The 16,155-nt window shown below is 44.1% G+C and overlaps 1 protein-coding gene across 16 annotated transcripts in view; it reads left to right on the plus strand.

Moving 5' to 3' along the window:
- Positions 1 to 594: 594 nt before the first annotated feature.
- CLIP1 (CAP-Gly domain containing linker protein 1) overlaps positions 595 to 16,155 on the plus strand; it is a 61,911-nt gene continuing 46,350 nt past the window's right edge. For 13 of the 16 annotated variants that reach the window (XM_027689524.1, XM_027689528.1, XM_027689535.1 and 10 more), the window contains exons 1-3: positions 595 to 721; positions 12,460 to 12,656; positions 13,100 to 13,671. In XM_027689524.1, coding sequence (XP_027545325.1) covers positions 12,563 to 12,656; positions 13,100 to 13,671 — 666 coding nt within the window. In that variant the 5' untranslated portion in view covers positions 595 to 721; positions 12,460 to 12,562. Of the gene's footprint in view, positions 722 to 1,052; positions 1,075 to 1,114; positions 1,284 to 12,459; positions 12,657 to 13,099; positions 13,672 to 16,155 lie in introns of those variants that run through there. The other 3 variants (XM_027689527.1, XM_027689525.1, XM_027689526.1) reach the window with 3 other exon arrangements.

Here is a 16,155-nt window from a genome sequence, read left to right on the forward strand (position 1 = left end):
GAATTCGGCAGGGACGGGCCAGCCCTGGCTGGGATCTCCTGTTTGGAGGAGGTGAGAACCAGCTCCTGTTTGGAGGGGAGCTCTTTGATTCAGCCTTGAAAATCGGCATTAAATGGGTGCTGATGGCGTTGGAGCTGCTTCTCCAGCAGTTTAAACTTCAGCAGCGGGATAACGCCAGGTTCCAATGTGTTGCTTCACAAACACAATGAAAACACGAAAAGAAGAGAAAGGACGACAGATCTCTGGATGGCAAATTCCCGGGCGTCAAAAGGACAAAAGGAAAATGGAGAGAAGCAGCAGACAGTGAAGTTATTCACCCACCAGAGCTCTGCGCTTCACACCTCCCTGTCTGTGCCCACCCTCTCTCCCCCTCCCACCCAGCCCGGCGGTGCCGCAGCGCTCCCCGGGCGGGGGGTCCGGGACCGCCGAGCCTTCCCCAGCTCAGAGCCAGGGCCGGGCAGAGCCGCTCCTTCCCCCGGGGCGAACAAAGCGGGGGGCGGACAAAGGCAGCGGAGGGGCCGCGGGGGGATCGCGGCCGCGCCGCCGGTGCTGCCGCTGCTGCTGCAGTCCCCGCCCCGGCGGGCGCAGACGTTGTGCCCGCCCCGCTCCGCCTCCTGCGAGCCGGGGCGGCGCCGCTGCAGAGGGGGAGCCGGGGAAGGAGCAGGAGCCGGGGCAGGAGGAGAAGGAGGCGGTGGAGGGAGCGGTGCCCGGCGCTGGCGGGGTGAGACGGCGGCGCGGGGCCGGGGGAGGCCGCCGGTGGGACCGCGCGGGGCGGCGGTGGCGGTGTGAGGGCGGTGTGAGGGCGGGGGGAGCCGCCGCCGCCTCCCGCCCTGGGGCCTCCGCGCTTCCCGTCCGGGCGCCACGGCGGGCGGGCGCGGGGCGGGTCGGAGGGGACGCGGCTCGGCGCTGAGGGACCCCGGGGGGCTCTGAGGGGCCGGGCCGGGCGGGCCGAGGGCTGTTGAGCGGCCGCCACACGTGCTGTGCCGCCCGGGCCGCCCCGCCGGCTCCGAGCCCAGCGCCGGAGCTCGCCCGCCTCACCCCCGTCAGCCCCCGGCGGGACGGAGCCCCGGCAAGGTGCGGGAGCGGCGTCCCCGGCGGGGCTGGAGCCTCCCCGGCCTCGCCCCCCGCCGCCCCTGGGGGGCCGTGAGGGGCAGGTGGGACACGAGGGGCTGCGCGCCCTGCTCGGGGCTCGCCCTTGGAAACTGCGGCGCTGTGTCTGGTTCTTGGTGGTGTGAGCGGGTGATTCTGGGGAGGAGAGGTGTGAATATTCCTTATATTCCTCGGTAAATGCTGACCTGCAATTCCCAGCATCCTGCACTTACATCCTGATATTTCGCTGATGAGCGATTTGTCTTATAATTTACCTTGGCTTTTTTTTTTTTGGTTTTGTTCTCTGCCCGCTCCCCATCCTTGTGTTGTTCCCAAAGCTCCTGATTTCCAGGTGAGCTGCCCTTGTATCCCCCCAGGTGGCTCAGCAGAGTTCGCTGCCATGTTCTAACCAGCGTTAGAGCTGCGGGATTCCCGGGAACAAGCGCTGCTCCAGGCCCCTCCTGCTTCCCGCTATAGCACTCGAGCTGCTTCCTCAGGCCATGCAGTGCTCCCTTTTCTGTGCCATAGCAATGGGGCACAAGGTAATTGCTGCTGTTACTCACATGGTAATGTGGCTCCTGCTGCATGAAAATCAGCAGCGAGTTTTCCCTTTCATCCTGACATTTTTGTTCTGATCTCGTGGTTTAAATAATATTTAAAAATATAAACAAACAGAAGCCAACACCACAAGAATGTCTTCCAAAGGAGGAAAATTTAGTCTGGGATTGTATATCTTTGAAAATATGATTGTGAAATGAAGACTTGTCCCTCCCCACCCCTTCACTTACCCCGTGAGCTGCATGGGCAGGGTTTTATGGAAGTTCACAGGTTGCATTGAGATCTTTGAGCAGAAGGATTTTCAAACATGTGATACCTGTGTTGACAAGTAGGAAGAAGAAAGGAAAGAGGTGCAAAAGAGGAAATGCCTTTCTGGTGGCTGCTTTGCAAAGAAAGAGCAGAAATAGGGGTGTAATTCTGAAACCAGCAACGACAGAGAGAGGTTTTTGTGACGTGTGTGTCTGTGTGCACCTGCTGCAACATGTAGGGAGACAGCAAAGCAAATACCTCCCCTCCACCCAACAGCAGCATAGCCTAGTCTGAGGAATGTGTAACTGCTCAGGTACAAAACCTCTTCATTTACACGCTGAGGATTGTTAGTTCTTGGTGTAAAATGGTGAGATTTCAGGGTTCTCTTCCAGCCCATACGTGCTGGAATGTTTTCTATCTGTGCTGAAGTGCACTAAAGCTTTGTGTGTATTGGAGGGAGAGGGATGAGTTGGCTGGAGCAGAAAAGCTTGGAAATGTGACCTCAAATGTCCACATCTTTAGGGATCAAGAGGGAGATTTTATTTGGCGGAAGAAATAGTTTTATGTAATTTTTATGGTTTCTCTTAAAGAGAAGCTCTCAGCTTTCTAGTGAGGGCAGAAAAGCAGCTGTCTTGTATCCTCATCCCAGATGTATCCTGTAGGGAATAACAGCCTCTTTCCTCATGTGATTATACTGTAGGAAGGAGGAGAGCTCTCTGTGCTGATTGCTATGACTTCCTAGAGCTCCTGGAGATTTCCTGAGTTGCAGTTGTAGCTCTTTACCATCTTCTGAATGTGTGAATATCCCGGGTAAATACTTGCCTTTATTTACTCAGCTTGGGCAGATTGTATAACTCCTTTAGTTGTTCCTCCCTTTATCCTTTTAGCCCCGTTAAAATTTTTCTTGGGAGGGACTGAGACCGTTTCAAAACAGATCCTCCTTAAAAAGAAGCAGAGTGATCTGCCTTGCCAATATGATTTTTCAGAACTGCTTTTCTAAAACACTGGGGTCAAATGTTAGCTCTGTATGTTGAATGCAAGTTTTCTAATGTTTGAACATGACGACCATGAATGAATGCAGCTCTTGTTGAATCCTTTGGCATTCCCTGGGGACTACTGGCTCTGCTGGCACGTATGAAAAGTAACTCGCCGGAATCCTTATTGGAGCAGCATGTTTGGAAATGCCTCAGCTGGCTGGTGCTTTGTTATTTAATGAAAGGCAATTATATACTGCATTAGCTGTAATCTCAGCTCCAGTTTCTGCAGGAGCAACCATTTCATTCTGGACCAGCAGAACTTTGGCAGCAGCTCCCTGATGATTCAAACACCTCCTGCCGTGTCAGTGCTTGTCCAGGTGTGTGTCCTCCACACACTTTTATTTTTGCAGTGATGTTGCTCTCGTGTGCCTGACCCTTCCAAATACCCCCAGAGCTGGGATCTGGCTCCAGGCCTCCGAAAGGCTGCAAAGGATTTAGAAGATGGATCTGAGAACAGGCTGTACAAGTTTCTACTTTAACACCCACCAGAATTTTTCCACCTGGAGTGTCTCATCAATTGTTTGTACAAACTCAGACAGAAGACTCTTGGGTGAATAGAATACATTCTTTTGATTCATAAGACTCTACTGATTCCAGAAGAAACACCATTGAAAGCTATTCAGTCCCCTGATCTTTATAATCTTACTGTGTATATTTTTAACTTATTATGAGAGAAAATTGCAAGGCAAAGAGAGGAACTCAGTATTTTATAGAATTAGCTTATTTGACATTCTCATTCTGCTGCTCTCCTTGGCAGCAGCATCCACTCAATCACAGCAATATTTATCTAAGTTCTGAATTTGGGTTTGTACTTTGTTCTGTGCCAGCCCCACAACAGTCATGGTGCTAATTTAAAAGGCTCAGAACATGGGGAGCTAAAAAGGGACTGCTGACTTGATGTTTTCCCCCGAGTGTGAAACAGTTACAGTTTCACCCAAGTCTATCAAAATGAAATCCTTACTATAAAAAGCAGCATCTTTGTTTCAGCTGCTTCGGTTGTAATTGTATTAAGGAGAAGCCTTTGTGTCTTTGAATGCTTTGGGGTTTGAGGCTGACAGGAGATGGTATTTTCCTTCTCAGAGTTTCATTTGAACTTTAGATCCCAAATAACTTAAACTTGATGCTCTGCCATTCCAAAATCATCATTTTATTGTGACTGAGATTGCAAAGTGATCATTTTATTAATGCCTTAACTGAGGTGGTTGAAGTGTTTTGTCACCATCAGAAGTCAGTGTGAACAGTCAAACAAATTACTCATGTTATTATCAAAATGGAGGGGTTTGGGGAAAGGGAAGAATTCCCTTGGAAAAATGTAATAAAGATAGTAATGATAATGGGCTTATAAAAAAGGTGGCAATTATTTACTTTCTCAGTTGCAAACTTTCTCTACTCCTCAATCCTTGACTCATTCTGTAGGGAATGATGTGCTGAGGAGGATCATGTGCTTTCTGATCTTTTAATAGACCATAGCAGCAATGTTTTTATAATCCATGTGTTCAGTGGCAACTTGAAGTGTTAGAGTTTGCATCATATTAACAGCCATCAGCTCTTCCTGATTAATTAAAGATAGCAGGAATCATTTTAAAGCAATGGAACAGACTGTGTTTGAAATAGCAATAGATTGAGAAAAAATTACCTGCAAATTGCCAGCCCAAAATAGGTGTGTTTTTTTTTTTTTTTGCTTTGTATTCAGCAGTCTTTGTGTTACAATGGTTTATTTTTTTACTGAGGATCTGGAGGCATTTAGGAATGTGAATGAGCAGAGCAGGTTCTAGAATGATAAGATGAGGTGACTTAAAATGTCCTTGCTGCAGAATTAAAATGCACAGGCAGAGCAGAAGGTTTGATGAATTACCTTCCTCACAGCATTGCTGTAATATCTGACTGATGCTTTCAGCTCCTAAGCCTCTTACTATCTTTGATCTGATTCAGCTGCTTCTTAGTGCAGTTTCTTACTTACAGGAATTTGCCCCTCCTTCCCCCTTTCCCAGGCATGTGCTGGGAGGATCCTGTTTATACAATTTGCAGCAAATAACCTGCATTTCCCAAGGTAGAAAAAGATCATGTGTCTTATTTACCAACTTAGCAATGTCCCTAAAACCCTCTCATTTTCAGTGGATTTGGGTCTCAATAATGGTTGCCTTCCTGACTATATTATATTTAAATTTTGTATTATCTCCAAACAAACTGATAAAACCTGCTGCTGCCAAATGTCTTGACAGCAATACTCTGGTTTTTCGTGTTGCTTCAGAAATTAGTTGGTCTGGTCTAAAGTTTGGGAGAAACTCAAGACTATTTGAACACAAATCTCCCTCCTCCTAGTTCACTTACTTCTGTACAACATGCAGGAATATTATGTGTTTTTTTAAAGATCCCCTGCCTTTTATTTTATTTAGTTGAAATTATCCCAGCAGGTTCAAAATCGAAGCAGAAATACAGATTTGTGGGCAGGCCTGGCTTCCCTAAGTGTGATGTTAAAAGAGAATTTAAAAGTATAATATGGATCTTTGAACTAATATGGAAGACAGTTCAAGTCATCTCCATGGTGGATAAATACAATATCTGCTATTGATCTCAGTTAAGAAACAAATCTAAAGTTGCTGGTTGAGCTGTGGGTTCCCATGTCCGTAATGAGGGACAGTGTTTGGGGTGTTTGGATTGATTCCCAAACATTCTTCCCCAATCCTTCTCAGTGCACAAGGCAGGAGGAGCGTCCTGAGGTCCTAAGGAAGCAGATTCACTCTCAGAAGGCCCAGAAGCCCAGGAGCTATTTCTGGGGTGTCCTCAGCCCGTGGTGTGCTGTTGGTTGATGGTGGGCTGGTGATGACAAGGGACAGTGTTTGTGTCACAGCCTTGGGACCGGCGGGGACATCCCTGCGTGCCTTTGTTTCACCGGCTGCTTCAGACTAGGGAATGTTTACCTAAAGCAATGTCCTCAAAACCAGAGGTGAAGGGTTTTCCAGGCCCTGTGATCCCACAGATACATTTCAGTTGGTGAGATCTGTCAGCCCCTCTCTGTTGCAGGTTGTGCTCATCACCTCAGTGGCACTGTCAGAAGAGCTGTGTCACAGCCCTGGGCAAAGGGCCCAGATGGCTGCAGCCTCTGGCTTTGTGTTTTTGTGGCAGCAAAAGCAAACTGTGCTTTGAGTTAGACTAAAGACCTACTAGAACTTGCATGCAGCAGTAATTTCCTGGTTATCCTGGTAGCAACTGTGAGGGCACTTCAGGAGAGCAGGAATTGCTTTCACTCTGTTAATTTAATAAACTAACCAGAGATACACTTCTTCAAGAATCTGTCCCCTCTGAAATTCATATTTATGTTAAAAATACAGTGTAAAAACTGAGGCTTTAAGGTTCATGTAGGATGAGTGTGTGCCTTTGTGAAGGTTTACCTCTCCTGTGATGGTTATATTGGATTGGGCTGGAATGAGCTGAAGCAGAATGTCATAAGGATCCTGTGTAAATTAGGAGACACTCTTGCTTATTTTCTTACTAAATTTTTATTTCCTACACCAATATCTGCAAACAACAGATCTGAAAGGTTTGGATTACTTTTTTTTTCCCCTACCTGATCAGCTGAGCTTTAAATGCAAATTTTTTTTCTACCTTTAAAAGTGAGTACAAAATACTGGTTTGATGGGCACATATCAGCCCACACGTTTTGATGCTGGCAGTGAGCAGAGCATCTATTAACCCAAATAAATATGATTTGATGGCATTTGGCACAATAAACATTGAATTAAATAATGTCTTTTCTCATAGTAACGATGTATCTGAAAACTATATTCAGGTCATCACGTTACTTGATTAATTGACATAAAAATCAATGGTTTCTGGAAAACAAAATAAAACTGAAGTTGTGTTTTTAAATGCTCCCTTTCTCTAATTGCTGTGTTGAATGAGTAATCAGATGTCAACCTTTACTCTATTGAAATCTTTCAATTCTTAATTCAGTTTATTTTCTGGTTTATATATAAATTCTTTCTCAAAGCCTCTTCATTTCAACTTGAATGGTGCCTGAAGATGCCTCCAATGCCACAGTGTCATCATTGAACAGAGCAGTTAAATTCTGGAGCCATATTCGGGTTGGTTTAGCAGTGACCAGGGCAGAGATGTTCCAGCAGCACCACAATAATTTGCAGTTTGTGCCTTGCTTTGTTAACAAATGCCTGCGGTGCTTTCTGGGGTGTTGGAGTCTGCACTTGCTGCTCACTCAATAAACGCACAGGGCTGACAAAACGTGTGGAATTTGCTGAGGGTCAGAGGGAAGTTCACTCCCCATTTCAGTGGATCAATGCAAAGGGACCTCCATGGGAATTCATTGCTCCAAAACAGTTGTGTTTCAGTAGTGAGTGGCCTGGAATATCAGGTGTGCTCATCATTCCAGAGGAGCTCTGTAAAGTTAATGCAGGGGAGCCTTCCAAATCCAGCCTTCTGGTTTAGCAACTTGTACTTGTACAGAACTGACTCTGCAGCTGAGGCACAGTGGATATTGTGGGGAATGTTTCATTGTAAATGTAACCCAACGCTTGTAAAATGGTGATTCAGCCTTTTTGATTGCCCAGGAAAAAATAACCTCCAACAGACCCAGGAGGCAGCAAAGGAGGAATCAGGATCAGGAAGATTTTTGTTCCAGGATTCAGCTTTTCTCTCAGTCTGTGCTGACATTGCAGTTTTCCAAACACGAGCAATCTGGCTGTGGAATATGAAGTAGTGGAGGACTATCCTTGTGTTCCCCTTGGAAACACAACAAGGTGGTGGCAATAGGAAATGCTGTTTAGGGAGAGTGTGTGAGGCTTTTGCTTTCTGCAGTTTATCTCTCTGCTGTGCCACCTCATCCAGAATTGTTCCTGTAGGGATTCTGGTGGGAATGGCCCACTCTGGTCACTTTGGGGACCTGCTGAGCTTGAATTCTTCTCATTCCCATCTGAACCTTCCAGAAACTGGGCTCTGTGATCTGGCACATTCTTGCACACAGAGAAATATTCCTAAAGGGGCAGCAAACAACCAGCAGTGCAAGGAGAAGGCATTGATTTTGTTCAAAGCAGAGTGGTTGTATTTTTAAATTATATATGAATAAATTCAACTAAAGACCCGAAATGGTTTTGTAAATATGCATACTCACTTTTTACAGCAGTGTAATATCAGCCCAGGAGACTGCAAATACGACTTGGGGGAGCTGTAGTAGGAATTAGATCTGAATCAGGCAGAAGATGTTTATGTGCTTTAGTTTTAGGATTGCAATAATTTTAGGAGTTGTGTTTGTGAAGGGTCAGAGCTCCTGGAGTAACTCATGGACCAGAGGAGAAAACTTTCCGGGTTCAAAATTCCAAGTTACTTTCTCTAAACTCAAAACACTTGAGGAATAATTCATGAGCTCTTGCAAGCTTGGCCACAGTGGCATGAACAAGAGTATGAAACAGATATTTAAGAAATGCTGCTCAGACTGTTTCAAACATGGTGCTTCTTGTGGTGAGTTTGTCATTCTCCCAGGAAAGTGAAGTTACTGTATTGTGGTGGCCTTTGGAATATATTTTCCATTTAGCTTTTCTACAGAAGGGATTTTCTGTTTTGGTCATGTCACCTTGTCTTGATGGGATGGTCAGAATTTGATTTTTAGATACCTACTGTTGATGCCACAGGGATTGCTGATGGGTTCTGTGAGATTTTTCAGCAGTTATCTATTCTACAAACCCCTTTTAGAATATTTACTTTTTATCTGTTAGTCTGAATGTTTATATGTATTTTGCACAGCACCTCTAATCTCAGCACAACTAACAAATGATGCTTAGAAATGCATTGGCATTGCCAGGCATTTTCCAACAGTATTTAGCTTGTTAATGGTGTTAAGAAAGTTAAATATTAATCTTTTCATGTGAAATGTTTTGAAGAAATTGTGCATGACCCGTAGTGGGTGATGATGGGTTAAAATAATTGGCTTAGTTTATTATCCAAACAAACCATGGGTGGTGTTCCAGCCCCAGAGAACCCTGTCCAGAGTCAGGCTGGTGTGTCTGCCCACAGCAAACAGGGATTAAACACTGTCCTGACTCCAGTCAAACATTGTGCTGCTCTGTTCTGGAATATCCTCTTTGTTTCTGCACCAGAGGGATGGACAACTTGCTTCTCTCCATGGAAACACTGCATCTGTTCCCTGGGAGTTGTGAGGATGGATGTTGGCAAATGTTCCTTCCTTAAATTGTCATCAGTGTTTCAAATATTTTACTTTTAATTCTGGCACTACCTGTGCTGAGGAGGGAGAGAGTTGTGGCCACGAGCTCAGAGAACAGCTGGACTTATGTTTTTAGACATCTTTTCCAGCCTAAACTATTGTGATTCTATTGCTACTCTTAATTTCTTGTCATGGCTGTAGTGTTAAGTAGATTAGACTTTAACTTTTCTCCCTATTTTCTTATTTAATTATATTTTAGTTGGTTTTGGAGTGCTAGTTGTTGAAAATAGCCTTGAAAGAAAGGTTGGACAGCTGCTTTCTTTTTATTATAGGAATTCCTCTTTTAGCAGTTGGGAAATACTCTGCTTTTATAACTCAAGCTTGTGTGGTTACATTTTGTTTATTTATTTTTAATATCAACTTACCAACAGAATTCATATCTGTTATCACATTAGTAGGATTTATTTACTTACACAGGTTCTCAACCTGTTGCTTATGGATTGCTTTGATCTGTGCACTTAGAGGTCTGTAAAAGGTAGAAAAGAATGTTATTAATCAGCTAAGGGGCCAGTGCAAGGATTCTCGTCTGCATTGGATAATTTTTAATAGTCAACACACACAAAAAAAATCGCAGTTAATTTGAGAATGTAACATTTTCATGTTGTGTGAAATCCTGTATTTCCAATAATGGCACAACTGTAAAGCCTGTGTTTAAAATCTTTTTATGCTCAGTTCCTAATTGGTAGAGCTTTAGTGGAATATATCATCAGAGTCTTTCTGGACCTTTCCTTAGATTCCTGAGATGATATTTTGAGCCATTTGCAGTCCATATTTTTGCCTGTTGGTTATAAAGATCCTTTTTCAGGAGAACTGAGACAGATTCAAGGAGGGAAAGGGGACAAGTAGGGAGCTGCTCTGTTTGAACTCAAATGAGATCATTGGCATCTGGGGTCTGTTAGGAAATGCTGGAGTGTGTAATTCTTAAAATCACTCGATGCAAATTTCTGTGCTTTCAGTGTTTGATAAAGTTCCATGAGGCAATGCTGCTGTGAAGGTCCTTCCCTGAGACCCAGAGTTGCTTTTTAACTATGGAAATAAGGGAGTCATTTACCAGAATGTGTTGCCTATAATTTTAGCTTTTATTTTGTTGGAATTAAGCTACAATTTCAGCAACTCTGAAAGCAGGGCACAGGGATTGTGTTACTTCTGGCCTAGTTGAAGGCCTGTGTGTTGAGAAGAGCAAATGACACAGCAAATATATAACCCATGACTGGGGAGGGCAAGATTAAAACATGAATGAGTTCCCTGAGCCAAGAAACGCAGTGTTAGAACCTTCTAACTTTCTGTTGAGCAGAGGCTTGTTAATAAATATTAATAAATAATTGCCTGAAACTGGAAAAATGTAATTTTGGGTGGTAATTTAGTGTGTGTTTTCTTGTGATTTACCTGTCCTTGCTCAGTGTAGATGGTTATTGCCTGTGTGGTGCTGGAATGCTCTTTTTGGGCAAAAAAAAAGAGAGTATAGAAAAGAATGTCAGAATCCTCCAGGACAGTTCCAGCTTCCTGGCTTTAGGAGAAGTCTTCCTTAAGGGAGCCCAAATTTCCATCAATTTAGTGTTTGGCACTGACAGAAAAGACCATGAACTAAAAAGACCTGACCTTGATGCTTCTTGTTTGTCTGTATTTGTGCCAAATCCTTCGTTATTGGGTGCGTTTTTTCCGTTCCATGGATTTGGATGGGTTAAGGAATGTAAGGGAGGCATGGAAATCCTGGCTTTGGAGGGAATAGGGCCTGCAGCCTGAGGAAGGACAGGTAGAGAGCACATGTATGAGATAAGAGAAGTCCTTGGCATGTAAGAGCAGAGTACAATTTTAGAAGATTTCTAAAACAAAATGTAAGGAAATATGATGCTTTCAGACCATCATTTTCATGGAGCAGAACTGGAATTGTAGACAAACACAGTACATGCAAGGTTAAAATATAACATTATTGCAGCCTTAGAAAATGCCTTGAATTTGGTGTGTCAGGTGTTGAAACAGCATAAGGAATGTTCCTCTTTGGTGCTGAGGTTCACAAAGCAGAGTGTGCCTGACGCTTCCTTTCCACAGTGAATTGATTTTTATGAACACTGTTAATAATACACGGGGGAACAGCTCAGACTGGCAGTAAAGACAGGCTTGGTTTATCCCCTGAGTCTTCCTGCTGCTCCTTCAGTCAGGTTCGTTTTCCCTTTAACCATTCCATGCTCCCAGCCTGCACCTCTGGGCACTGGGAATGATGGTTTGGAAATTGTGCAGCTGCCCAGCTTTGTGCTCTGACAGGTGCCAAAACGCTGAGTAAAGGGCAGGACCGAGCCCTGCTTTGTAGTTCTTGTTTGCCGTGTTCTGAGCAAACAGTCGAGCAAACTGTGTTCCTTTTTCCCCTGCAGGTCTTTGTTGAGGTGCTGTTTCAGTGGCACTGCTGTTCTGGCAGTGTCTTAGAGAAGACTCAGCAAACAGCCAAGCTGCTCATGCAGAACATTTATTCTTTTGAAGATGGGGCAGAACTGTTGCCTTGAAGTTCAGCTTTGAATTCATAGCGAGGAAAAAAAATACAGATTTTTTTCGCTTTAGGTGAAAAAGCCTTTCTGAAGCTTCCGTGATCAGAGGGAAGATGCTTCTGTGGCAACACATAGTTCCCTGAAAAGCTTTTAGCTGGCTTCCAAGCTGGAGCAGGGCTCTGTCCCAGCAATGTTGGGAAGAGTCCCTCCTCCTCGGAGCTGGGGACCGGGAGCCAGAGGATCTTGTGATCTGAGCTCACACAGCTGAGCTGGTGTTTGCTTTCCACTTGTCATCATCCAGCTCTTGATCAATTTTAGCTTTTCAGTTCCAATCTCACATAAAAACCATACTCTTTTTATCCTGCAATTCCTGGTTCCCTTGATTTCCCTTGCTCTCAAGTTGGTTTTGCTGGGATATTCCAAGACTTGAAAAAATAGGACTTTTAAGTCGGTGTGTGGAATGATTAAATCTATGTGTAATGTTAGTTATGCTGTTAAGGGCTTTGTTTTTCCTTCTTAAAAAGGAAAAGCAGTTTTAGTTTAAATCTCAAGATAAGATTTATACTACTTTTAGTTTGAATCTCGCGATGAAAACAGCACCACTCAGCAAAGTGAGTTATTTTGATGCTTTCAGTTCAGACTTGGTGTGTTTTAATAGGAAATGGCCTTCAAAAGATACATTTAAAATGCTTTGGTTGTTACTGTAAAGCAGCTTTTATAATGCATTTCATACACAGACTTTGTGTATATGGAAATTTCTTCTGCACGAGTTCAAATACTGATTTTTGTGTCATGTCTACTTTTTTATATACAGGTTTATTCCAGAGTTGAAAAAGCTTGAAGAATATATTTTATCCATGTTTGGGAAAAGATAGTTGCTACAGACAAGGGGGAGAAACACTGGGATTGATAAAAAGATGAGTATGTTAAAACCAAGTGGACTTAAGGCTCCTTCAAAGACCATCAAGCACGGGGGTACATTGCTGAAAACACCTACACCTGTTGCAGCTGGTAAGGAATAGTCAACTATCTGAATTTTCCCCTTCTCTTCTAACAAAAAGTAGCTTGAATGCTGTGACAATACACTATTTTTACTCATTACACCAAGGAGTTTTTGCTTGTATTTATGGCCTAAAAAATTAAATGTACAACTTGCAAAAAACTCTGAATTTACTAATTGACTGTGATCAAGTTGTCCTTGAGGAAACCTTGTCATGGTAAAAATGCTTGGGTAGTTTTTGAGGTAAGACTTGTGATTTCCACAAGATTTTTACCAAAACATGCATTAAATGCATTGTGTCTCTGTCCTTAGATTTTGAATTACTGCATTCCAGAGTTTTCATAAGAAAATTTGGATTTGTGCTCTTCCTGCTTTTCCAAATGCGTTGACACTGAGTGATGATGCTCTTTGGAATATCAGTGTGTTTGATTCCTGTTATTTTTCCTGGTTCCAGCTGCAGCAGAAAAGGCAGTTCCCAGTGAGAAACCCCCAGGCCCAGCCCCTGCAGATGCACACGAGGAGTTTGTGGACGATTTCAGGGTCGGGGAGCGCGTTTGGGTCAACGGGAACAAACCCGGCTTCATCCAGTTCCTTGGAGAAACCCAGTTTGCTCCGGGGCAGTGGGCAGGGATCGTCCTGGATGAGCCCATCGGGAAGAACGACGGCTCCGTGGCCGGAGTTCGCTATTTCCAGTGTGAGCCCTTGAGGGGAATATTTACCAGACCATCCAAGCTGACAAGGAAGGTTTTGGCAGAAGATGAAGCCAACGGTACCCAGACCTCCCACCCTTCCCGAGCCACCTCCCCCACGTCCACATCAGCTGCCAGCGCCGTGTCTTCGGCCGCTGCTGCGCTTCCCCCGTCAGGAATCCCACAGAAAACCTCCCCGCTTGCTGCTAAGGAACATGCAACTCCTGCTCAGATGAGCAATCTTTCCAAGACTGCCAGTGAATCCATATCAAACCTCTCCGAGGCCGGGTCGCTCAAGAAAGGAGAGAGGGAGCTCAAAATTGGCGATCGAGTTCTGGTAAGATTCCCCTGCACATTCCCCTGCAGCCTCTGGCTCTGCTTTGCATTGGTTCGTTATCATTTCGGCTGATATTCAAAACTTTCCTGCTGTTTCCTGGTCAAGGTGGTGGAAATTTATGCTCTGGTTTTCTTTTCTGTAGTGTCTGCTGTGAACAAACTCTTTGCCTGCTGGAGGAAGGTCTTTGCAATACCAAGAGAAAATAATTAATTTGGCAGTTTTTAATCTGTTGTGGTTTTGAGTATTTAACAACATATTTGTAGCTCATCTCTCCATATCTTCAAGAACAACATGCTAAATAATAAACCAGGCATGTGAGGCTTCCGTGCAGCTCTTTTGCCCTGTCCAGGGTCATGTCTTTAGAAAGCAAACAGGTCAATAATTGATTGTTCCTCAGTGGTGATGGGCAGCAACAGGAGCAGTCACATAATGCCACTGATCAGTCACATAATGCCACTGCTCACCCAGGAATTCCGTGTCTCCTGGTGATGTGCCACGTTACTTGGCTGCCCTTCCCGAATTCAGAACCCTGAATGCTTCTGCTGATGTATCATTTCACCTTTTTAAAAGGGAGCTAAGCTTTGTTAAACATTTTTATTTAAATAATTAGCCTGGAATGATGGTGTAAGCCTGTAATTTGGATCGATGCAATAGAGCATGGAGCATTTGTGATAATTGATTTGATAGACACCAAGAAAAGTGGGAAACCCTGCCTTGGAACAGTAGCCTTTGCTTGAAAAGGCAGTGGAAAGCTGGTGGTGTGTTGTTTTGTGTTGTATTCTTAATTTAAAGACTATATATGTAGCTTCACATGTAACTGGAATGGCCCTTGTGTGCTCAGCAGATCTCTGATCACTGTAACAGATCTGAGTTAAGGTTTGATTTCCTGCCACGTGTAATAAGCTGAAGGATTGTCTCACTGTTATTTTGTACAATCTCTTGTTATTTACAATATAATTTTAAAATCTCCATTAGGGAAAAACAAGGGCAGGTACAGGTGTCCTGGCATAGAAAATATTTTGGGGTTATTGTAAGGACATTGTGTAGAAAAAATCTCTCATGGATTTTATTGTTTGTCCTGCATTGCCCCACCAGACAATGACTCAGCAGTAAAGGTGGATTGATATTTAAATTTTATTGTATTTTTAAAGGAAGAATTTGACTCCTCTTTCTGTTTAAAGAGAACTTTAAACACAGGGCCAAGTTGAAGAAGGAGACAAAGGTGAAGTGAGGGCAGGGGTTGGCTGACAGCTGGATTTGGGCTGAGATGTGTTTTCTTGGAGTGCCAATGGAAACAAAGATTTACCCTTTATCCCTGGCTATTTCTGGCAGAGACTCCAGCCCTGGTGTCCTCCAGACAGAATCAGGGTTTAACCACTTGTTGGCTTTTCCTCAAGGACCTTTCTGAAACTTTCTCAGGTTTCTTTGTTCCTTGGCTCCTCTGGGGTGTCCTGCTTGGGTGGGACAGTTCTCTGGTGCCTGTGAAGGCATCGCTCCAACTTTCCTGTATCTAATTAGTGCAAATTACAGAAAAAGCACATCCTAAGTGCCACAGTTTGATAATAATAAGGTCCCAAATTATGTTTGTTATGTAGGACAGGTTAAACTTAGTATTTCATCCTCTCTGCTACCTCTGTTTGCCTTAAGTATTCCTCTTGAGTCATCAAATGGTAGTTTGAGGTTTTGAGGCAACAGCATGTTGGTGATGCACATCTGTAATTTCTGTGCCAGTATAAAACACTCTGGAATAGGAATGTTAAAGGGACAGGATCCTTGTCTGCTGGTTTTTAACACTTTTGGGTCTTGTGCTAATCATTTGTAGTAGATCCCAGACTCTGCTCTCATCATCTAACAGTAATTCAGATATAAATATATTAAATCACCAGGTTAGTACAAATAATGCTAAACTCATCTGAATAATCCATTCTTCTGTTAATAATTTTATTCCCTGCCACTGCACTGGAGAGTTGAGGTGTCACTGAGTAATTCTGGAAACTGTCCTCAAGCACTGGTTGTTGGGAAAGCCCTGCCTGTCACTTGCTGTAACTTGCTTGGCCATTCCTGCTCCAGCAGAGGTATAAATCCAGCTGGAATGCTCCATGTAATTTGGGTTTATTTATGCTGACAGCAGTCACTCTGCAGTAATATGTTCCCCAGGAGGATGAGAGGCTGGATGGAGGTCGTGTCCTCCCCTCCAAGTGACAATGTAGTGCCACAGCCACAAGACATGTTCCAGTCTGACTGTACCATTGCAGGGCTGCAGTGACTAAATGCTGCAAAATTCCTCAGTTCTTGCAGCTTGGAGCAGCTGCTGGTGGATATTCCATGCAGGCTCTTGGTAATGATGATTGTGGGCACGTGGGGAAAACAAGTGCTGGGAATTACACCTTGAAAATGGTGAACCTCCAGCTGTGCAGCACTGCAGTTCAGCACAACAGTGGATTCAGGAGAGACAAAAGCTCACTTGGGAGTCTTATTAAAATA

This window comes from Neopelma chrysocephalum, unplaced genomic scaffold (assembly GCF_003984885.1).
Source record: "Neopelma chrysocephalum unplaced genomic scaffold, ASM398488v2 Primary Assembly neopelma1_77, whole genome shotgun sequence".
Classification (NCBI taxonomy): domain Eukaryota; kingdom Metazoa; phylum Chordata; class Aves; order Passeriformes; family Pipridae; genus Neopelma; species Neopelma chrysocephalum.